Raw genomic sequence first — 24,584 nt, 5'->3', positions numbered from 1 at the left:
GCATTTGTTAAGTTACATGTTTTACGATCCACAATGGGTAAGATCCGCTTATCACTAATTTATTTATAATTTTCAGTTCAGTCTTTAACTAATCGCCATTCTTTGTCGTTAATCTTGTTTATTTTGTCCACAGAATATTAGTTCAACAACACAGTTTATTTCGAAGACCGATTTGCATGAGCTATTGGAAATTTTTAACACAAGTTCTAACTTAGAAACACAAATAAAGCTTATCTCTATACTCAATAGATATTTGCTGACAAACGTAAGAATATTCTATACCAGCTTTTGCCCGCGACTCCGTCCGCGTGGAATAGTTACTTTGGCATAACGCTAAATTTTACCCCCCACTTCAGTTACGTAGAAAGTGAAAATATTTTGAAACATTCTTTATTGGTGCTCCACTTGTATCGGTCTTATTATGTCATAGCCTTCCTGAATAAATGGGCAATCTAACACTGATAGAATTTTCAAATCGGACCAGTAGTTCCTGAGATTAGCGCGTTCATACAAACAAACTCTTTGGCTTTATAATATTAGTATAAGATAACGGACAGCCCAACGCATTCATTCGAGAAATTTAATTTTCAAATTAACGTTGCCATTTAACGTAAATGGTGTGCGATAATTCAGTTGCAATTTTTCGCCTATTGTTTTTTGGTCAGTGCGAAAATCCGAGAAGTAAAATATTTGTAAACGACTTTATCGAATTCCAAAAACTTTACTTTTATTTCTTTTCACAGATATTAACTACTACTATATGATATAACTATTACATGACTTGATTTTTAAATTTTTAGTTTTCTACTTTATTTTTAGAATGCACAGCACGTAGATGTTATTATACGATGCAAACCTATATACTATACAATAGACCGCATACTAGCCATGAATCTACCAAAAAAGACTGCGACGATTCTTAATTTCCTAACATTAATACTTTTCTGTGACAACGAGGAATGCACGTCTAGACAACACACTTTGACTTTATTCGCGAAGAATATGATACGAACGAGCGGATGTCTCGCTACCCTCATAGACACATTCTTGGCGCACATGGTGGTGAGTTCACAAATAATTATTCTCCCACATATGGGACAGTCGTAGCATTACTAAGGCAAGACGCCTTCAGCTCTAAGAATAGGAGCAGGCTCAGGGCCAGATTTAAATGTTTAGCGGCCTCGGGGCAACAGAGAAGCGGAGGTCTCCTGGCCCCAAATTATTTTCCAAATAAAATGAGCAATTTTTTTTCAGTCGGGTTTTCCAGTAAGTAATTTATTGTGAAACCACGTAGGTTCTCTTGTTATTTAACAAATATACATAAATATAATCGGAGGCAAGAATTGTCTGAAATTAAATTTCGGAGGAAGGAAAGTTTTTTAGTAGTGTTTACTTGTCGGAATTTGATTTTTTTTCCAATCTCTATTGTGGGGACCCTCCGTTTGTGGAGGCCCTGGAGCTTTCGCCTCGGTTGTCCTCCCCTAAATGCGGCCCTGAGCAGGTTTAGGGACCCCGGTAACCGTACTCGTCGAACTCGGCAAAGAGTTCGACGTGCAACCTAATCCATACATTCGCTGAGTTTCTTGCCGGATCTTCTCAACGGGCCGCGATTCCGATCCGGTAGTAGATTCATTCGCGAAACAGCTGCTCTTGAGTTGTTAGTCCTTTGGAAGCGCTCGGGCTCGGGTAGCTGTTAGTAAATCCCGCCCCTCCTGGCTAAGCTCGTGCTCGCCCACGTGTCCTGGTGAAACGGAAAAGATCTTCGGGCTAACAGTAATCCTTCAATGATAGAAAAAAAATTACTAAGGCAACTGAGAGTGAAATATTGTCTATTAGGCGGGCGGCATTCACATAGTCGTGCTTATGGTCCCCATCGAGGAGAGTGTTGTCTACTTTGTCTGCCTGATGTTTTTGCACAGAGACTACCTACAAAACTTTTCAAATTTTGGAATTCATTTCCAATCCACAAAACAAAAAAAAAAAACCTCGATGTTATTAGTGTTTCCAGTGCGCTCTCTATAGAACGAAATTGTTTTTTTAAAGTCTATATTAATTTCCAAACAAATTTCGATTTTGAATATTGCTTACCGACTGTAATTCCGGTTTCTCTGGTATTGCCGGTGATCTTGGGCGGCAATTATTTTACACTTTATATTGTGTAGGCTGCATTCCTGTTAGATTATTGAGAGCCAACAGCTATGTATATCCTAATTTGTACTCTAAATACTAAACTCTGTTCATATTCACTAAAAATAATAATCAAATATTGCTACTAGCTACATATCTTCACTTCATTTTTATTTTCAAGCGGCAAGACACTTGGATTTCTCTATGTCATTGTTTAACTGAAATATGTTGTGGTTCAGAAGTTAATCAGAGCTATTGTTCCCACCTCATATGTCAGGTTAGTTATGTTATGAAATAAGCGTTTAAAAACTTCTCTCGAAAACCCTATTTTGAGGTGACGTGGCCTAAAGGATAAGACGTCCGGTGCATTCGTATTATTTCGTATCTAGCGACTGTGCCGGCGTTCGAATCTCGCTGCGAGTACCAATTTTTCTAATGAAATACGTACTTAACAAATGTTCACGATTGACTTCCAAGGTGAAGGAATAACATCGTGTAATCAAAATCAACCCGCAAAGTTATTATGTGCGTGATTACTTGTGGTAGGACGTCTTGCGAGTCCGGACGGGTAGGTATCACCGCCCTGTCTATTTCTGCCGTGAAGCAGTAATGCGTTTCAGTTTGAAGGGTGGGGCAGCCGTTGTACTGTAAAAACTGAAACCTTAGAACTCATATCTCAAGGTGGGTGGCGGCATTTACGTTGTAGATGTCTAACCGGTAACCACTTAACATCAGGTGGGCCGTGAGCTCCTCCACCCATCTAAGCAATAAGAAAAGCTAATAAAAAAAACAAATAAAAAAAAACATTCTTTTTGATACAAACGACTAACAAATATAGTGGATATTAAATGCTAATTAGAGGCATAGTTGTTTTCGTTTCTCAAAAACTAAGTATTTATAATTAATTAGACATACATAAATCATGTTTGATAGATTCATATTGACAGCATATTGGGGTTCAGGGGCTCTTAGACTAATCACTTAGTTTAATGATACATAAGCTTAATTTACCTAATGATACAAATTTTCAGTCTGTACAGAAATGCAGACAGGGTGCTTTTGAATTATTCCCATTAATTCAGAGTTTAACGTCGGGACACAAACGAAACGTTAAAATATTCATTGAATGCGAAGGAATTTCGTTATTTTCAAGGTTAATATTGAAATATTTTTATGAGACGTATCTTTTACTTTATTATCCGACTTAAAAAAAAAAGGAGGAGATTCAATTCGATTCGACCTCAAAACTTTTGTCTAAATGAATCGATTGTAATGTTTTATTTTATTATAATATTTAAAAGCTTGTGCTTCTCATACGCTTCTATTGAAATTATCAAGATCGGATCAGTAGTTTTTTGAGCCATTCATCCTTAGACTTCGACTTGAACTACATAGATGTTAATCTCATTTTATTTTGTTGAAGTCGGTTTTTTTTATTTTTGTTAAAATTTTGTATTCTTGCTTATAGTATTGCTATAGCAATATTCTATAGAATATAGGCATGTAATACCAAACGAGAGTACACCTGCTAAGTAATTAAGTAAACCATAGACATCACACAGCTAAATCTGAAACATAATTAAGACTTGGCTTCGCGATCAAATCAGATAGGATAATGGTACCTGGACGTATAGGCTAATAATTAAAATGCCCTACCATCAGCGTGTAGAAATACTAATATCTCAGAAGCAGCTTGGTAAATCATATATACGGTAATGTATGTAGCAAATACCAAATTTTCAAATAATTTATTATAGGTATATATACACCGTGAAGCCTTTATTATTCGTTATTTTGATACACTCAAAACTTCGATTACGTGCTGTACTTTTTTTTATTGCCCTTGTAGGCAGACTAGCATACGGCCTACCTGATGATGAGTGGTTACCGTCGCCCATGGACAGCAGCAACGCCAGAAACAGATCGTCGTCAGACAGTCGATCTTTCTAAAGGTGTTCGGGATAGAGCCGTTCGCTCTACGCTTTTAAAAATAAAACTTTTTTGTATCTAACCGGAATTGTTTTCATCGTCACATTCAGACGGTCATTGCAAATGAACTCGTGCATGCACCTACTGGCTTCTATTGTCGAAACGTGCACGGAAGCAGCCGTTTTTGTTAAATCAGCCGGAATACTTGAACACGTCCGTGATTTATTAAGATTGCAAGGGCCGTACTCACAGGTATAGTTTGAACTTAATCCATACTAATAGTAGAAGGCACAAGACCGCTTGGAAAGTAACCCATGCGATGGACCGACAAAGTCAAGTTGGCAGTTGGCGTCTGTTTGCATGAGTGTACCAGGCTCATCACGAATTGGGAGAAGTGGCAATTGGTCATGAGGCACATAACATCTGCCCACAGTAATGATACTAAATCTGAACCCGGTCATCGTAAATTAACCTACAGACACAGCCCACTGAGTTTCTCGCCGGATCTTCTCAGTGGGTCGCGTGTCCGATCCGGTGGTAGATTCTGCGAAGCACAGCTCTTGCTAGGATTCGTGTTAGCAACGTCGTCAGGTTTGAGCCCCGTGAGCTCACCTACTAGCTCGGCGAATCTAGAATAGCCCCTCGAGGTGACTAGAATAGGGAGGAAAAAAAAGATAGTAAATCTCGATCACGACCTCCTGACAAGAGTGATACGACAAAGGAATATTATTAGAGGTTGAGAGAGTCCGCTAGATGAAGGCCAGTGAGTTCATCAGTGGACCTGATTGGCTGATAGTGCTAGGCTGTATAGTAGTATTATAGTATAAATACAAAAGTAGTTCTGTATGTATGTTAAATTTTCACGCCCAAACTACTGAACAAATTTTGACGAAATTTGGCATGAAAAACCTTGAACCCTGGAAAATATTATCTAGCACAATATAACCTTTCCACGCAATCAAAGGTGGCGGCGATAAGCTTGTAATAATTAAATATTCGATTTATAAATCCCAAATTAGTATCGTCTAATTGTGGTTTGCACGCCGAAAACACATATCAAACATTAACACCGAACTCATCCGAAGCCCGAATATTATTTTATAAGTTTATAAATTAATCTTTGTATATACTGGAGCCTTTTTTTTTTTTTTAACGCTGGGGAATCCATTTACGGATACCCGGTCGAGGGGCGTAACGAACCGGGTTATGTCGGACTCCGGCATATACTGGAGCCTACGGATTATTGAATCCGGTCCCCACGTTTTGTGTTCGGAGGCACCTCTAAATCATCGAGACGGTGGAAATTAGAAATTGGAGACTCGGAACGTGCCACAAGGTTCTCAGTTTTTCTAAAAGTAATGAAGAAGTTACCGATGTTCATTATTAGTATTGAATAAAAGCCGCCTATAGTGTGAGCTGCTATTTCTAAATCACTTTCTTATATTCTCGAATTCGACATTCCCAAATGGTAAGAAATAAAAGAGGATGTTTAAACACAAAAAATATAAATATTTCATTAAATCTTCTGGCAGATGGGTCAGTGGGCGACCATAGTGCTGTATTATGCTGATTTGCGATTAAAAGGTGAATGATTCAACTGTAATTACTGATATTGACCTAAATATTAATTCTGTCCTAATTATTTTTCTTCTTCTTAGAGCATTTAACAGATAAAAACTTGAATAAAAAAATAAAGAAACAAGAACGTTTCGAATCGAACGATTCATTAAAAAATGTGAAAAAACAGATGAGTTACGATGATACGAATTTGTTATTTCGAAGTATTATCAAAGAAATAGCAAAATGGCAACCTAATGATGAAGTCGCGCGTAATAAATCCGCGATGTGGGATGTCAAAATAAAGGCTTTAGAAAAAAATCAAAGTTGTATTGTGCCCAAAAGAGTGAACCTGCCAAAATATCCTTCCACACGCAGCGCAACGTTCAATAAAAATTTAAAAATAAACAAAAATAACAAACATAGTGAATACATTCGTCATGAGTCGCAACAATTGTCGTTTAGTTTTTTGCAAAAGCGACGTCCGCTGTATAAGTTCGATGATACCCATCTTTATGAGTCCAAAAATTCTGACCATAAAATTGTAGACAACGTTCAAACTACATCAAGAAATGTTAATGAGCAGTCTCGCGTTAATTACACGAATATCGGAAACATTCAGACCGATTGGGTAGAATCTTTTAAATCGAAACTGAAAGGCTCTGAATTAAATCGAAAATGTGATTTGAGCGTTATCGATTTTAAACCGATGTTTGTTTCAACTCCAAAGCACAGCTTTAGTTTTAACGAAACAGATTTACGGTCAGAGAATCATTCGAGCTACACTCACAGTAAGAGTACTACAATTAATAAACGTTCGTATAAAACTAAAAAAACAGCGTCGAAACACCAACAAAAAATATCGAATAAAAAAATCGATAGAATGTTAAAAAATCGATCTTTAGGCTCCAGATTATTCAATGTTATCAATAATTCTTGCACAACGCTCATGAAAACCGTCAAAAATATTTTCGGAAGTAGGAATTATGAACGGAATGGTGACGAATCTGAAACGAGCGACAGGCGAGTTCCGTCTTGCTCGTTCAGCTTCACAAACTACATGCGTAAAAGAGATGCAGTATTGATGGACGTTACGTCGACGGAGCCGCGAGACCCGTACGCCGCGGGCGGGCTCAACAGCTCGTGCCGAACTTGTAATGACACTGATGCTTTACAACATAAAATTCTGGACGACAAACACCTTCAGCAAACCGTTAAGAAACTTAAAATGGGAATCAATGTGTATGGCTGCGATTTCAAGGTCTACATTTTTGTATTTTATAAATTATGTCGCCTTTATTTCTTATCCTTCATTCCTTTCTTGATCAAAGATAGTATATGAGATGGTGTGACCCTGGACTGGTTGATACAATCGTACTTACTACTTATTTCTGCCGCGAAGAAATTATGCGCTTCGGAAAGTAAATATTGTTGTAATGCTGAGACTTTGACTAAAAGTCGGCTAGCATTACTGATGATAGGGTTTCTAGAGAGCTCACACGGGTAGTTAACATTATCCCACCTATTTTTGCTGCGAAGTAGTAATGCTTTCCAGTTCGAAGGCTGTGACAGCCGTTATACTATACAATTGAAACTTAGACCTCAGGTCTCAGTAACATTAAATACCCGACCCTGACGACCGGGCAACAAAAAACCGCCCTATCAAATCCTCCCGATCGACTTTCAGTGCTTTTAAGCACTCCAAGCACCAGCCACCGTTCTGGTCGACGTCGTAGGATAGCACCAAGACGTGCACCCTAGAGCCCATAGACGTAACCAACTAAATTTCTCACCGTATCTTCGTGGTGGGACGTGATTCCGATCCGGTGATAGGACTAGTGTTACCAAGTCCTCCCAGGTTGACCCCTGTGAGGTCGCCTACCAAACCATATGTAGTTAGAATAATCCCTTAGGCTAATGACTAGTTAGGGGAAAATATGTCTCAAGTTGGGTGACGGAAGCCTCGTCGACCCATCGATTGAGTGTCCTAGCTGTGGCGTCGCAATTCCGGTTTTAATGTTGACCGCAGGGTCCCCTCTGCTCTGCCCGGATTCTGACTGGAAAACTGACGTCAGATGAGAGAATGCAAGGGTTGGAGATCAGTGAGGGTATTCACGTAGTGACATCTATAAGCCTTGGTCTAAATAATAAAAAGAGCAGCAGTTAACCTAAAATTTCGTCAGTCAAACATGTAAAACCTTTATTAAATATTTACTTGTATTTCAGAAAATTTCTAAATCAATGTGGCCTTTAGAGAGCTACATGACACCGACAGTACTTTACAATCTTTATAGGAAATTAATTATGAAATAAATGAATTACACTCACTCTCATTCATAGTTTTATTGTTACGTTCGATAGAAAATCAAAGTTTACAATACGAATTTTCATGCCTCACCATTTCTTTCGTGACGTCCGCGACAGTTGGGGTTCCTGTAGACATTGTACGTTTCATGGATATGACGTCATATATGTGTGCCTACGCTTCATAAATAAATACTGTACCTGCAATCTGAAGCGTATATTCAAGCTCCGTACGGAGTATCTGTAACATCCTCTGCACTCCGGCTTGCCCTCCTACAGTCAAACCCCACAGGGCCGGACGACCCACTAAAACCTTTAAAAATAGTACATGTCATCAATTAAAAAAATCTCTTTTCGCTTAATCCAATTTTTTATTTATTTATTGCTCAGATTGGTGGACGAGCTCACAGCCCACCTGATATTAAGTGGTTACCGGAGCCCATGAACATCTACAACGTAAATCTACCTTGAGATATGAGTTCTAAGGTCTCATTTTTACAGTCCAAAGGTTGCCTCACCTGCGAAACTGAAACGCATTACTGTTTCACGGCAGAAATAGGCAGGGTGATGGTACCTTTTCGGCGCGCACCGCGGTACCGTAAGTTTCGTGTAGTCGGTGTGGTGAAGCTCGATGGGGCTTAGTCGTTCTGCGGGGCAAGTACTTCGCGCGCCTTTTTCAAGGCGTAGTCTCCTGTGAGAAATTGGGGGAGGTGAAGGAACTCGGCCCTACTCCTCTCCCCTTCTTCCTCTTAGGAGTCCGACATAACCCGGTCCGTTACCCCCCTCGACCGGGTATCTGCAAATTGATTCCCCAGCGTTAAAAAAAAAGGGTGGTGGTACCTACCCGTGCGGACTCACAAGAGGTCCTATCACCAGTAAAAGTGAATTAACCAGTTCATCAAAATCTATCTAATAACAATTATAAGGTCGAATTAAAAACACTTTATGCAGGAATTTTCAGACCAGATGAAAATTACCATTTTTGCACCAAGCGCCAAAGCCTTGTAGACATCAGTGCCAGTGGAGACGCCGCCGTCCAGAAATATGTCGACGTCGTAACCTTTTAGGGCTTCAACAATTTCCGGCAAAGCTTCAATCTATGATTTGAGGAATAAAACATATTATATTGACCCAATTAATTTAGATACGCGGCATACACAAACGAGATGATGATGATGACGAGATGTTTTCTCCGTTGAACTTCAGAAATATGAGAGACTCGGTGGTGTAGTGGTCAGCACCCCTGACTTGCGCCGAGGGTTGTGGGTTCGATTCCCACATTGGGCAAACATTCGTGTGATGAATAGTTTTGTTAGTTCTTTGTCTGGGTGTTTATTATCTATATACGAGTATAAAAGTATATGAAGGTATATATGTATGTACATCAGTCTCTCATAGCACAGGGAATCCTAATTTGCGGCCGGATAACCGTACGTGATTTGTTTTCAGTTATTTGTTAATATTCTTATTATTTATTATAATCTCCCTAGCTACTTGATTCAGCCCTTGGTATTACCAAAATCAATGGGTGTCAATATGATCGGGATGACAATTAAAAAAAACATACAGTTGCTGGAACTCCATCAAGTTGTCTTGCTCCGTGATTAGATACCAAAATAGCAGAACAGCCAGCTTCTACCGCTTTTACAGCATCATCGCCACGAAGTACACCTTTTGCTATTATTGGGAGACTTGTGATACTATAAATTAATAGAGAAATTAACAAAAGTTATAAAAAATGAAGAAAAAAACCATAGGTAGTGAATCATACTAATATTTTAAATGCGAAAGTTTGTGAGGATCGATGTTTGTTATTCTTTCGCGTAAAAACTATTGCACTGATTTTGACGACACTAAAACAATTTATTAGCACTAGAATAGTACAAGGCTTTAAGGTACGATCAATGTACGGTGTAATTGCCATACGAGTAGTTCCAAGAAAATGTTGTTTTTTATATATGTAATTAGCAATTATTTATTAATTAAAACTTTAAAATTATAAAAAAAATCCACCTACTACGATTTGTTTTGTGAAATTAGCTCGATTTACAGATTTGTCTGTAATAGTCTTTTCATAATATTTTCCTGGCGGTAGCGCTTAAAATGAACCTCCACGAGACTACGGACTGTTTATTTCGTAAAGGACGGTACAATACTATGGAGACTTTCTTCTCATATCTCAAGATGACATTATTGAATAGCGGTGCATAATTATTATGTTATTACTTTTATCTCACAAACCTGGGGAAGTGGCGGTTGCTCGCGAGGCGCATAACATCTGCCCACAGCAATGATACTGAATGACGATCACGACCACTCTGACAAGAGTGATACGACAAAGGAGAAGTTACAGTCCCGTACATAACGTACATAGATTCCAGATGGAATCATTCATCAGATTCATTTCCAGATGGAAAGCGAAGTCTTTTTTTTATTGCTTAGAGGGGTGGACGTTCTCACAGCCCACCCGATGTTACCTAGTTACCGGAACCCATAGAATTTACGTAATTGTAAATTACCTAATAAACGTAAATGCCGCCACTCAGCTTAAAACAAGAGTTCTAAAACCTATTTTTAACAGTATAACGGCTGCCCCACCTTTCAAAACTAAACGTATCTGCTTCACGTCAGAAATAGGCAGGGTGGTGGTGGTACTTACCATATGGGCTCACAAGAAGTTCTGCCATCAATCGTAAGCGAATCAAAAGCAATTAAAAAAAACTATCGAAAACTTACCTTTTCAACCACTTTATGTCATTCCAAGTTACTGATTTATCAAATAGATTTTGTACATATTCATTTAAACCACTTCCATTATTCGTATTGTGTATTTTTGTAGATAAAATACCATCGAAATTTGCTAATCTGAAAATGATAACCCGATTTTTTATTATTAAAATTATAACACATAACGTAATAGCTATGTATGACTGATGAATGGCAGAAAAAATATAAACTATGGCAGCGAAGTGTCGGTCTAGAATAACACCATACCATCAATCACCGCTTCTCGTGAATATCGGAGATGACTACGGGATTCATTGGACAATGGGACACAGCGGTCTCTCAGGATTTGTACCAGCGTACTGCAATTGCCAAAATCCACTTACATAGACGGTAGGACATATTATGTAATAACAATTGAGACTATAGTCTCATGTATCTAGGTGGATGGCGGCATTCACGTTGGGCTGTGTATGGGGTCCATGAATCGTATTTCGACAGAGGGGCCGCGAGAACATTTCACCGTCAGGAAACATATCAAAACTACCGTAATTTTTTACCTTAAATGTCGGGGCAATGTAAATTTATTCCGGACGTCTGCGCGTCGCAAGCCGAATAATGGCGTATCTACAGTTAGCGCTATTGCTTTAAATCCGTGTTTTTCTGCACGCAGCACTAAATTTTTTGTTACTTCTCTAAAACAAATTACGAAAAATAATTAATGTACATTTTATTTTTCTCAATCTTAATAAAATGAAACATTTTAAAAAACCAACCTATCATTATAAATGTAAAGTTGAAACCATTTAATTGCATCTGGCGCTGCGTTTGCTACTTCTTCTATAGAACTTGTGGCGATGGTGCTCAACATAAATATAGTCTGTTCCTTAGCAGCAGCTAATTTTGCAAAAAAACATATTCACACATTTGTTCTCTTTAGAATATACATAAAAAATAAAATAAAGAAATAAATAATAATAAATAAATATTTACTAACAATCACGCCACGTTAACTGGTCCCGTGATAAGTTCGTAAAGAACTTGTGTACCAGATAACGGAAATAAATGTAAGATTTTTATTATACACATACATATATTTAATATACATCCATAACCCTGGAAAAGACATTTATATTTATCATACAAATATCTTCCGTTGGCGGGATTCGAACCCGCGACCCCCTTGTGTAGTGACCATGTCACTTACCACTAAACCAGACGGCCGTCAAAAAAATAATAATGCAATACATTAAACTGTACAAAGTAAAGCAAATAGTATATGCAGTAAATATTATTATTCCAATTCTAATTGTGCATTCATGTTAGATCTCATGTCTTAACTAGTTACTTCCATTTGAAAACAAAAAGACTTTCAGATTGTCGATAATGCGGACGGAACTCATGGATATCCTCTAATTATAGATAGACAATTTTGAGAGTTGTAAACGAAGTTGCTGAAATCTAGATCTGGTCATTCACCCTCAAATTGTATTACATAATGGAGGTCACTAACCTTTAACATTAGCAAGTTCTCCGTCAGGGTGTGCCATGCGCTGCATCGCAGTAGCAGATATACCAATAGGCATTGAGATTTCATTTCCAAGCACTGTTGTTCGAAGGTCACAATTATTTACACCAACTAAGCACTTTGGACTTATTCGCAGCCTATAATTTATTATTATTATCATTATTTTAATCTAGATTCTACACTAGATGCTATTATGTAATAATAAACGATACCTTTGAAAGGCCTTTTTGTTTTCTCCTAGTGTCTGTTCTTCTGTAGCACCACTTTTATAATAATCTCTAACAGATTTTGGAAGAAGTCTGAGGGCCGCTTCTTCTAAATCTTTAACACTTACATACTTTTCCATTATTCCCGAAAACGCGGTGAGCTCTATTACTTTAATAAGCGTCTTATTAGATGCGAGACGTACTAAATAATTATAATTAACTGAGATAAGCTCTTTTGTCTTCACTTTATCAACAAAATGTTACAGGTCATGGGTTGAATAATTTGAAATTACGTAAATAGTTACATAGTTCTAGTACAGCTCTAGTTCAAACGGTAAAATTTTACATTAAAATATGTATGACATTAATTAGATTTTAGTCTCAGGCTGAAATTAGACTTTGCTATCATTTTTTAAATAAAAATTGCTGTACCGTCGTTTCCGTCTTCAAGGCTTCTTCTTAGTCGGACACTGTTTTCAGATTGGTCGTGGTTACTCTGACAATGTACACACAGAAGCATTACTCACGTGCTTCTCAAGTTTCAAAGATTGCCCTAAAAAGCAACTTTTTTATTTATATTGTTTAGGAGGGTGTGAAAAGGCTTACGGCCCACCTGATGAAAGTGGCTACCGGACACATAGACATAGTAGACAATATAGTTGCCGCCACTCACCTTGAGACATATTTGTCACGTTTTTTACAGTACAACGGCAGAAATAGGGAGAGCGGTGGTAAAAAACAAAATAACTTGCGGCGGTAAAAAAACGGAGTATCAAAAACGCTAAAGTATTTTTCGAAGCTGATCATAGACAATTAAAAAGCACATTTTCTGTAATCTCACTCTTCTCGCCCTTCAAGGGACGAAAACGTGTTTTCAAAACGTTCATTAAGGATCTAGTCTGAAAACAAATTATTGCGTTTAAGTCGCATTAGTGCCGTAGCTGCTCTAAGCCCGTACTGTGAACGCACACCAATTAATACATGACATAGTAAAAATAAAACACAATAATTGTTTTTTATTTCTTGATTTTTAATATCATATCTGATTGAATGCTTTTTAGCATCCACCGTTTATGTCAAATGCCATTTTATTAATATATTATTTTGACATAGAAATGTTACAAAACTCAACTGATCTTAATTCTATCAATACATTATTAAAGTTTTTATGATCTTCACACTTAATGAAAAATGCAGAATTTCGGATTGCTCGCATGCCAGTTGTTAGTAATGCTTGGTCTGATTGTTTTTCTGTACTTTTATATTCGTTTTTTACATACTTATACGCATTCGGCATGCAGATGATTTTGCTTGTATTCGTTACATGAATGATAGCCTATTAGGTATACCAACTAGTTTAAGCGGTGGATTTTATTTTAAAATACCATTCGTCATTATACTTCTACTAAATCTAAATTCAATCACATTACATCTCCACTCAACATAACATTATAAACTTGCTTTTATAAAAGATACAAAAACATTTAATTCATTAAGCTATTTAAAAAAAAGGGTCACCTAACACCCTTGTCTAGAGCGCCATCTTTGGTAATAACATCAACAACAGTAAGCATTTACCGCCCAGTTTTTCACTCATAGTTACTACTATGTTAAGTATCCTATAAAAAATACAAATAGCGATTACGCCTGTTAATGGTTAAAGCATAGAATAAATACGTACCCCTAAAACATTGTTGTAATGCCATCATTTTGACTTCGGCTGTAATACAGACCGATACAAATGTTTTATCTAAGTTTGCCAAATCTTCAAACTGTACAAACTACACACAGCCAAGTTGCATTGCAAGTTTCAGAGTACATTATTGGACAATCCGCAATTTGAAATTTGATCGTGATTTAAAATTTAATTAAATATCGTTGAACTTGATAGTAGTAATCCTACATTAGATAGTTTAGTTGTAATTTCACTTTAAACTTTGAGATGTCTATATATCACTCTAACGGTCTGCACTTCGAACTTAATAATCATATAGTAAATAAAGCGTGTATATATATTTATATATATACGCGAATTAAAATGATGCGATCTAAACAAATTTAGACGAAACCAATTATTATCGATCTATCATTTATTTATCCACAGTGATCGTTGGAGTGCAGTCCCCGTTAGCTTGCCACCACGTGTTACAAATGTGAACGTATTTTTTCTCAATTGGAATTTCATTAATAGTGTCTGTTTACAAACTTTGCTATTTTTCACAAATAATAATATCTATAATAGTTTTTTAATACACAGCAGTCGCATCACACACGTTTTGTGTTTATTATACACGTATGACCTCGGACATCAAGATACAGCGATTTTTACATTAACTACTAGACCTTTCTACGACACCTTTAATGCACAATAACTATAACGCGCCTTCTTTATGTTATCATTCACCAAGTTACAACGTAAATTGGTTTAAGAAAAGTAAAAAAAAACTTTATAAAACGTAGCGAGTCTTTTGTTTATAAAAGATCTTGCAATCGAATTTTTGTTTCCACCACGAGCGCTGTCGATAATAAACACTAAGAATTGCCTACGAATTTTCCGTGTAAAGTGGGGACACTGTCATTCAGAACATTGTCAACTCACGAATGGTAAAGATAATCCTGTATTTTATGACACTGTTCGTACAATTCAATCATAAGAATGTATTCCATCTAGTTACCACAGCATCTAAGTTCAAATGAAAACAGTGACAGTCTTCACTAATATTATTCTAATAGATTTCATTAATATTCTATACGAATGGATACCAGCTCCAACGTGATGTATACAAATGAGTCGGACAGCCCCGTCCGACTCATTTGTATAATTTTAATCGAATATAACGATAAGCATTTAGTGGATTAACCGTACGTAGTTAGACAAGTATTGATAATTTATTGAAACTACACTTAGTCAAAATTAATTAGTACCACTCTATCAGTTACGTCAAAATAAAAGCATTGTTAGACTTTAAAGTGCAAGCATTGAGCAAATAAAAATAAATTAAGGCACTCGATTCACGCAGCCACTACAACGAGAATAATAATGGTCCAATCGATTTTTAGTGCTTTGAAAATGATAAAAGATACTCTTATATACAACGGTGGTACAAAAAAAAAACGTTAAACAATAATTTGTATGAAATGAAAAGATTACAATTTAACATTTATATTACAATGGTGATTGGTTGTGTGATAAATATTAACACAGTTTACAGCCTGGTAGCTCGAACATTAAATCTAAATTAAATTAAAAGAGAACATTTATACAACGTGAAATATAAAAATAAATAACACATTATCATACAAAGCAGAACATTGATATAGTGGCAACAATTTCCTGTTAGACTAGCAGTTTCATCACCCTATATCTATTTTCACATTTTTTTATTCAAATTACAGACTAAAATTTCGTTACATATTAAACAAAAACGTTTTTCCTTTTTTTATTAGGCCAGAATAAAATGCACATGACCTCAGTTTTCTCATATTTACAGACGGTGTTCTATATTATTAATAAAAAAATTAAACGTTACGGAGCTATTGTGTAGAGTTTGGTGATGTTTTATTTCCAGGTTAATAAAATAGTTGGTAAATATATTCAGTGAAATAGTAAAAAAAGGTATAGTATTCCGCAAAAGCAAAGTTTTAAAGACTGTATACAATTGACGATCAACTTATTTAAACTAATATTCGGTTCTAATTTAAATGTACAACGAAATATCTTAATATTATGACCATTAAAACTTACCAACCTTTTCATATAATTAATTCTGTAAGCCTTTGACAAATATCAATAATGTGGTCATGTACAAATTTAGTAACAAAATTTTCATAAAAATGCAAAATCACCTGTTGTACTCTAATGTAATAAATAATACTTTTAAAATTATGACGTTCCATGTCCAATGATTTCCCATTAATGTTTTAGAATTAATCTTTTAACGATACAAACTTTTGAAGGAACCAAATTAAAATTATTCTATTTCGAAAAAGCTCTCATGGAACGTTCCCATAGAAATTAATAAAATATTTACTTTTAAAGCGAAATTAAGTTCTATGAGGGACTAAAACGCATTCCCGTCGGGATGGAGGCGTGCAGGCTTACATCACAGAATGATTACAAAGTGCAATAAAGCCGAGACTGTCGAGTCCTCACGCAACAACATCAAGCCCTCGGGGCCGACACCGTATCTCTAACAAAAACTCGGCGAATTTCATTCTCACACAGCAGCTCCGGGTCAGTCCGCAGGACATGCAGGCAAACAGTCACACACGGTGGACACGTGATAAGTGCATTTAGGGCGAGCACATTCAGACTCCGGAGAGCGCGTGGTGCTGCAGACGTCGGGGCTCGTCATCTGGTGGTTCGTCCTCGTCGCCGCTGTCCTCGCCAGGCTCGCCCGACCCGGAGCCTTCGGCAACCTCCCGGCCTTCTTCTTCTTCTTCCTCATCTTCGTCCGGACACAGCTGATATGCTCTGTCACACGGGACATATCGTAATATCAGTCGAAACGAACAGACCATAACATTTGGGGCTAACGTATAACATATTGGATGTAGACCAAATTCTGCCAAAGCCAAAACTATATTTTTAAGTTGGTATCCATTCTGTTGGCAGTTTTCTTTTCGGAAAACCGGATAGATACCACAAAAAAACCGCTAACATTTGGTGAAACTGAGTGCACTTCGCTATAAGCTTTATTTAAATATACTTTTATGACGTATCTGAATGATCTACGTTACGAATCACCTAGTGTAAAGTGGTCACCGGAGCTATCACAAAGTGAATGCCGCCACTTGCCTTGAGACATTCATAAGTTTTAAGGCTTCCCTTAAAAACGAAACGCATGACTTAACGCCAGAACTAGGCTGGATGGTGGGATCTAAATGTTAGTCGACGATCGCAGTATGCTCGTATAATACTAAAAAAAACGCTATTGCTCATACTCTATTAAACACCGTTAATCGCATTTACGATGACCGTTGGAAGAGACGGGGCGGTGCTACTCTAGACAGAGACCATAATATAGTGATGTGATGAGCTAGGTGTGATTTATCAATTAATGTCATTTTCACTCATTTTAAGACTTCAAATTGCTGGTAATTTATGTATGAGCAAATAATCAGACGTTCTAACCTAAGGTATATTTAAAAATATTAACTAAAAAAATTGTTAGGTATACTAAATGCAAATCTAAATTATGAAAATGACTGGGTGTCGGAATGTATTTTTGCCACATAGTTAACAAGGTTATAGAAACAACACCCTGAAGTTGCCCCTATCGATTTTACAGTTAGAAACAATAATAAAAAACTTACTTTTCTAGAGTTTTTCTCGCAGAATTACTACGTTCGAGGAAGTATCCGCTGGACGTTTCGTTTGAGGTTCCTGGCGGAGACCACGTGCCGTATGACCCGTATCCTGGACCGTACTTCTGAAAGCAATCGCGATAATGGAGACCAGGTTTCCGGCTGTGGTAAGGTGACAGAGGCGACGAGTAGACTGAGTCGTCGTGGCCTAACGGATAAGACGTCGGTGCATTCGTATCTAGCGATGCATCGGTGTTCGAATCCCGCATGCGGGTACCAATTTTTCTAATGAAATAAGTACTTAACAAATGTTCACGATTGACTTTGACGGTGAAGGAATAACATCGTCTAATAAAAATCAAACCCGCAAAAATTATAATTTGCGTAATTACTGGTGGTAGGACCTTGTGAGTCCGCACGGGTAGGTACCACAGCCCCGCCTATTTCTGCCGTGAAGCAGTAATGCGTTTCGGTTTGAAGGGTAGGGCAGCCGTTGTAACTATATTTGAGACCTTAGAACTTGTATCTCAAGGTGGGTGGCGCATGTACGTTGTAGATGTCTATGGGCTCCAGTAACCACTTAACACCAGGTGGGCTATGAGTTCGTCCACCCATCTAAGTAATAAAATAAAATAAAGAGTACTCACGCGATCGAGTTCGTCCTGCAGCCAGGCGAGCAGCTGCCTCCAGCGGCGCCGCGCGTCGGCCTGCGTGTGCACGGTGCGCACTGCGAGCGGCGTGCGGCACATGACGCCCACCACGAGCTTGACGCACGCGTACGCGCGCTTCTGGTAGTGTCCGCGCGAGCGGGCCGCCGTCTCCAGCAGTCCGGGCCTCTCCTCAGACACACCCTGTATCCAAGACACGTCGTAATTGTTAATAGCTAAAACTGGTCAGCGCATTATTTAACAATATGACTCATTGTGTGAATTCTCTAGCATAACATTTTATTATATGCGCCGAATTGGAGTCTTTTTGCGAAGAACCTTGACATGTGTGTACTATAAAATTGAGATTTAAAACTCGATGTCCCAAGGTGGGTGCCGCCATTTATTTCGTTGATGTCTATGAATTTCGGTGGTGACTCAACATCAGATGGGCCCATATTAGCAATTAAAAAAGGTGCAAATACACAAAAAAGCAGCAAAGAAATTTGTTAGTTTCCTAGTTGTGACCTTAGAAACAAAGTTAGATAACATATTAAAGTATATAGCTAAAATTAAACTGTTTTTTTGTGTGCGTTTTATTCTATCAACAACACTAATCACGTAACAAGTTACGACATGCATACGTGGTGCTGTAACGTCGAGAGACAGAAGATCAAGCGGGCAGTTTGTAAGGACCAACTCGGCATTATTAACAGAGTTGGTCCTTAATTGCAATTTCTCAATACCAGAAGTAAATTAACGGGTCTACTATACTTCTAATGTCGAAATTTATTCGAATAGGCCTTTAGAAATACATGTTTTTGTGTCGATTTAAATAAAATCATTTTACATATAATAGTTTTATGGTTCGGCTCGATAACGTTATGGCTGACCTTGATAACGTTATGTATGCGTCGCTGTTGCCAGCTGTCCTCCATGAGCAGCAGCGCGGTGAGCGCGTCGGCGTGGCGCCGCAGCTCGTGGCAGTACGCGTACGCCATCTGCCACAACAGCTCGGACAGAGCCAGCCGAGACCAGCCCGCGTTTTCCCAACACAGAAACTGTAGTATACGGATGCCTTCCTCGCAGCCGCAACACTCCTCTGTCAGTTTCTTCATGTACGTCCTGAATGTAAGTTTAATGTTTAGTTATAGTTGCATCTAGTTCAATTCATTGAAACGCATACTATGAACTACTAGATTTTATTAAGTTTCATTTTATGAAGAAACTGCTTAAAAAATTACTCTAATGATCTTTTTATTTGTTAAACTTTTTAATAGACAAACACGTCGAGATGACTAGGTATATCAAGATTATTGATAACAGCGACTGAGTCACGAGGACGAGCCAGGCGGGCTAACACGTGTTCAAGAGATTATTCTTTAATTTAATTGCTTAAATGCCGATGGACAGAGTAAACTTTCCTTTAAAAGGAGCTATGGGATTATACGTTTTTTCAAAGGGTTGTGGAATATACAAGTACCCGGATCTGTTGTAGAGAATGTCGGCAACGAGGGGTGACATGACGTGTCGGTCGGCGGGCGCCACGTGCGGCGGCTCGGCGTACGGGTTGGGCAGCGGCGCCGCGCCCTCCGCCGCCGACTGGCACCGCCCGCTCACGTCGCAGCACCGCAGCAGAGCGCACACCACCTGCCACAACAAATTATTGGTTTAATTAAGAGTGGAATATGCAGAATGGTGGTGGTAGTGGCACCCAATCTGGCGTGCAATATTGACCAAATTAAATTCGAAAATGAGCACCTGGTGTACTTTAGCAGATTCTGGATACTGGTATTTTCCTCCGGACGACGTATCATCTATACAGGCCGAGAGAATGATGTCCAAGATTTTTAACTAAAAAAAAAACAACAATACATTTCAAATTATTAGACAGAGAGATATCAGTGACATGACATGACCACATAAATTAATAGACAACAAAGTTACCCGGAGTAGTTGTAGTTTCTCCGTGAGTCCCAGGTTGGCGTAGGTGAGGAAGAGGTTATAAAGCAGCGGCAAGTGTCGCGAGCCGTGTGCATCGGGGTGCGGGGCGGTGAGCGCCCGCACGCTGCACACGAGCTGGTCCGACAGAGAGAGCGCCTCCTCGCGCGTGCACCACGAGCCGTAGCCGTTACTCACTGTGGAATACCGACGACGTGTATATAATGGATTGATGGTAGTAATTAAAAAGAAAAGAGACAGTGCGCGATGCATGCGATTTTTAACAGTTAAAATGGTTTTCAAAAAGTTATAATAAGCTTTAAAGTGTTATGTCAACTCGTTTAGTTTTGTACCAAGATACATAGATATCACAAAAAAAAATGTAAGCTAACATAGAGATAGAAAAGTGATCTTGTGATGAGGTCACAATCCTGCCATAGTAAATTAACAACAGAAATCAGGAGAAGGATATAAATCCGCAGAATATATCAATTAATGAAAATCACGTCAAATATCGCTTTTTGAACGCTACTGCTTTATGAAGGTTACATAAAAGGGGATTGCCCACTCTCCATAGTGTGCTAGGCCCAAGATGGACATCAAATATTACTATAAAAATGTACTGATTCAAATTCTTAAATGTATTGGATATCTAAAAAATATATTGAAATTGACGCCACTATTATAAAAAATATAATAAAAATAAAAACTCGTTTTGAGGTTAATTTTCTATATAAATAAGTGTCGGATTGTGAGATACTTCAAGAACTTTTCTTTTCTTAATGTTTAAGATGTTCCTAATGTATTTTTATCCAATAGGGTATAAAACACACTTAATTCTTTAAATATCTATATTTTCTTCATCTTCATACACAATTAGTATCATCTAAAAATAGCAAAGGAGAGCATATACACGGTTTTAAATCTCGGTCAGGGTAAAACCACAATTCACACAATGTTTTTTAGTCGTAGTATGAAACGTTATTGATAAAAGTACCATTCCGACAGGAGCCCTCTTCTTCGATATAGCGAAGGCGTTCGACAAAGTCTGGCACAACGGTTTGATATACAAACTGTATAACATGGGAGTGCCAGACAGACTCGTGCTCATCATACGAGACTACTTGTCGAACCGTTCGTTCCGATATCGAGTCGAGGGAACGCGTTCCCGGCCCCGTCACGTCACAGCAGGAGTCCCGCAAGGCTCCGCCCTCTCCCCGTTACTATTCAGTTTGTATATCAACGATATACCCCGGTCTCCGGAGACCCATCTGGCGCTCTTCGCCGATGACACCGCCATCTACTACTCGTGTAGGAAGAAGGCGTTGCTTCATCGACGACTTCAGACCGCAGCTACCACCATGGGACAGTGGTTCCGGAAGTGGCGCATCGACATCAACCCCACGAAAAGCACAGCGGTGCTCTTCAAAAGGGGTCGCCCTCCGAACACCACGCTGAGCATCCCTCTCCCGACTAGGCGCGTCAACACCCCAGCCCCCGCCGTTCGCCCAATCACGATGTTCGACCAGCCCATACCGTGGGCCCCGAAGGTCAAGTACTTAGGCGTCACCCTCGACAGTAGGATGACATTCCGCCCCCACATTAAGACGGTACGCGACCGTGCCGCCTTCATTCTAGGACGTCTCTACCCGATGATATGTAGGCGAAGTAAAATGTCCCTTAGAAATAAGGTGACACTCTACAAAACTTGCATACGCCCCGTCATGACCTATGCAAGTGTAGTGTTCGCTCACGCGGCCCGCATACACTTAAAATCCTTTCAAATCATTCAATCCCGTTTTTGCAGGATAGCCGTCGGAGCCCCGTGGTTCGTCAGGAATGTCGACCTCCATGACGACCTGGACTTAGAGTCCATCAGTAAGTATCTGCAGTCGGCGTCCATGCGCCACTTCGATAAAGCGGCACGACACGAGAACCCTCTCATCGTGGCCGCCGGTAACTACATTCCCGATCCTGCGGACAGAATGGAAAGCAGTCGACGTCGCCCAAAACACGTCATCTCGGATCCACCCGATCCACTAACGGTGCTTTTAGGTAATTCAAGCACCGGTCACCGTTCTCGTCGAACCCGTCGCTTGCGACGAAGGGCTCGACGAGTAAATTAACTCTCAGACACAGTCCACTGAGTTTCTCGCCGGATCTTCTCAGTGGGTCGCGTTTCCGATCCGGTGGTAGATTCTGCGAAGCACGACTCTTGCTAGGGATCGTGTTAGCAACATCGTCAGGTTTGAGCCCCGTGAGCTCACCTACTAAAGTTAGGGTTACGCTGATATAGCCTCTCAAGGCTCTCAGCTTAGGTAGGAAAAAAAAAAAAAAAAAAGAAGATAAAAGTAAAATAAATCGAAGAAAAATCAAAACACATCCATTTTGTACGCAAGCACAACACCACAAGCAGCAAGCGAAGTGTCAGTCAGTCAGATTAAATTCAGTGTTGTCAGTATAAAGAAAAATAATTACATGAAATTCATATATCGATTATTTTTTTAAATAACCGATAATTGATTTATATCTTAATCTTGTTTTTACGAGTACACATTATTTTTTATGTTTTTGTTTTAGTTGTACATATTTAAATAACAATACTAGTAACGTTTTTTTTATTGCTTAGATGGGTGGGCGAGCTCACAGCCACCCTGGTGTTGCTAAGTGGTTACTCGAGCCCACATACATCTACAACGTAAATGCGCCACCCACCTCGAGATATAAGTTCTAAGGTCTCAAGTATAGTTACAAATTAAAGTCCAATGGGTTTGTCTTCGATGTTATTTTATGTGCATAAAATGCATTAAAATCGTTTGATTAATGATAATACTTAAAATGATTTATTTATATGTTTTATTTATATACTCAAAATATTTACTTCATACGTAAAAGGTTTTGAAGCTGGCAATATATTTCCCGCAAAAATAAAAATCCTTGTTTTTTTCAATAGAGTTACTTTTTTTAAAGTACTTATTGTAAACTATAGTGGCGCTTATTTGCAAGAAAGTAAATGCATATTTATTTATGACAAAATTAATGCACTAAGTATTTTTTCTATAATCTATTGTCCGCTTTGGGCCGAAAATGGGCCATCCCCTTTGTGAACACTTAAAAAAACCTTCTTATTACTATCCCATTGATCAACTAGGAAATTAGGTCATTCTACAATGCATACCACAATAACTACTTGAAAATAAAAATAAAATATAATTAGGTGAACTTTAGTTTTTTCACACAAAAATAAGGTCTCACCTGGTGGATCTTCAATTGAAAAATGTGCTAGGAAAACTATAATCTTCATAAAAACTATTCTGATTTCCGCTGTAGGGCATGATAACAAATAATCACATATTCTATGTGGATATCTAAATATTTCAGTCCCGAACCACGCTCTAATCGCCGATGAACACCTCAGATGTTGACATAGAATTTCGTGCCTGAAAAACATCAACATAAATTATTATACAGCTAACTGACATTTTACACACACAAACACATACAACCTCAAAAGTAATTTACCAGTCAGCCGCAGGTCCTCGCAATGTTTTCTTTGTTCGAAATCCCACTTGGAATAAAAACCGAGTTGCCAATTGTACCGCTAGCATTGACATTTCCTCTTGTTCAGGCCCCTAAAACATTACGAATTATTAGTAATGAATTACACGCACTAAGATTAAGGCAACAAGATCCAAAAACCTTAAAGATATCTTGAGTGAATAAAGAAACAAAACTTTCACACCTATGTACATAAGTATTGAAGTATTAAAAGTACTTTGTACAAGTACTAAAACACGGGAAATCTTAAAAAGGGCTTTTAACACATATTTAGTATTCAACATTGGAATTCCTTTGCATATCTTATCATTTTGCCGTCCGGCAACACCACAGTGGTGTCGTGTGCAAAATAGAGGCCAACTGCAGGCCACACCACAGAACTTATGAGAACTAACAATGAGATTAGTAAAACTTAACAATTTATAATTACACGATAATGTCAAGAACGGCCGGCGAAAAGTAAAGTAATCCGAATTAGCGCTGTCGACGCCCAGCGAGTAAATTTTTACGAGAAGTGCTGACGGCAAAGTGTTACAATCTAAAAGCAGTGTTATCTACTTACCCAAACAGTACTTTGTTGTACACAACCATGTGTCAGTTGTAATCTCATACAACACAATTTTTTCATAAAATTGAAATGTTCGAGACTAAATTGATCTTGATTATGGGAGAATGCAATATTGCTTCGACGTACTGACATCCAAATCGGCTGAGGTATGGCACTTTCCCTATAATTAATATCACAACTTTAAAAAA

General features: G+C 38.3%; 3 protein-coding genes across 3 annotated transcripts in view; 1 reads left to right on the top strand and 2 right to left on the bottom strand.

Annotated features, from left to right (window-relative positions):
- The first annotated feature begins 819 nt into the window (after positions 1–819).
- On the top strand, positions 820–8,005 carry LOC114252766 (uncharacterized). The gene is made up of 7 exons (XM_089733010.1): positions 820–1,062; positions 2,309–2,404; positions 3,159–3,280; positions 4,167–4,308; positions 5,589–5,640; positions 5,715–6,874; positions 7,840–8,005. The coding sequence occupies exons 1-7, from the start codon at positions 889–891 to the stop codon at positions 7,924–7,926; spliced, it is 1,833 nt and encodes a 610-aa protein (XP_089589136.1). The 5' UTR covers positions 820–888; the 3' UTR covers positions 7,927–8,005.
- Positions 7,942–12,973, bottom strand: Hao (Hydroxyacid oxidase). The gene is made up of 9 exons (XM_028187552.2): positions 12,382–12,973; positions 12,155–12,306; positions 11,418–11,538; positions 11,202–11,336; positions 10,654–10,782; positions 9,485–9,617; positions 8,895–9,014; positions 8,119–8,230; positions 7,942–8,046 (listed from the first exon to the last, which is right to left on the bottom strand). The coding sequence occupies exons 1-9, from the start codon at positions 12,513–12,515 to the stop codon at positions 7,979–7,981; spliced, it is 1,104 nt and encodes a 367-aa protein (XP_028043353.2). The 5' UTR covers positions 12,516–12,973; the 3' UTR covers positions 7,942–7,978.
- A 411-nt stretch (positions 12,974–13,384) lies between these two features.
- Positions 13,385–24,584, bottom strand: part of faf (ubiquitin carboxyl-terminal hydrolase-like faf) — a 37,928-nt gene continuing 26,728 nt past the window's right edge. The window contains 10 exon segments of the mRNA XM_028187314.2: positions 13,385–16,849; positions 17,692–17,807; positions 18,330–18,533; positions 19,223–19,454; positions 19,813–19,979; positions 20,091–20,183; positions 20,277–20,467; positions 23,526–23,710; positions 23,793–23,902; positions 24,391–24,556. Of these exon segments, the coding sequence (XP_028043115.2) occupies positions 16,684–16,849; positions 17,692–17,807; positions 18,330–18,533; positions 19,223–19,454; positions 19,813–19,979; positions 20,091–20,183; positions 20,277–20,467; positions 23,526–23,710; positions 23,793–23,902; positions 24,391–24,556 (1,630 nt within the window). The 3' untranslated portion in view covers positions 13,385–16,683.

This window comes from Bombyx mandarina, chromosome 15 (genome assembly GCF_030267445.1).
Source record: "Bombyx mandarina strain Sakado chromosome 15, ASM3026744v2".
NCBI lineage: Eukaryota > Metazoa > Arthropoda > Insecta > Lepidoptera > Bombycidae > Bombyx > Bombyx mandarina.
This window is presented reverse-complemented; position numbering and strand designations above follow the sequence as displayed.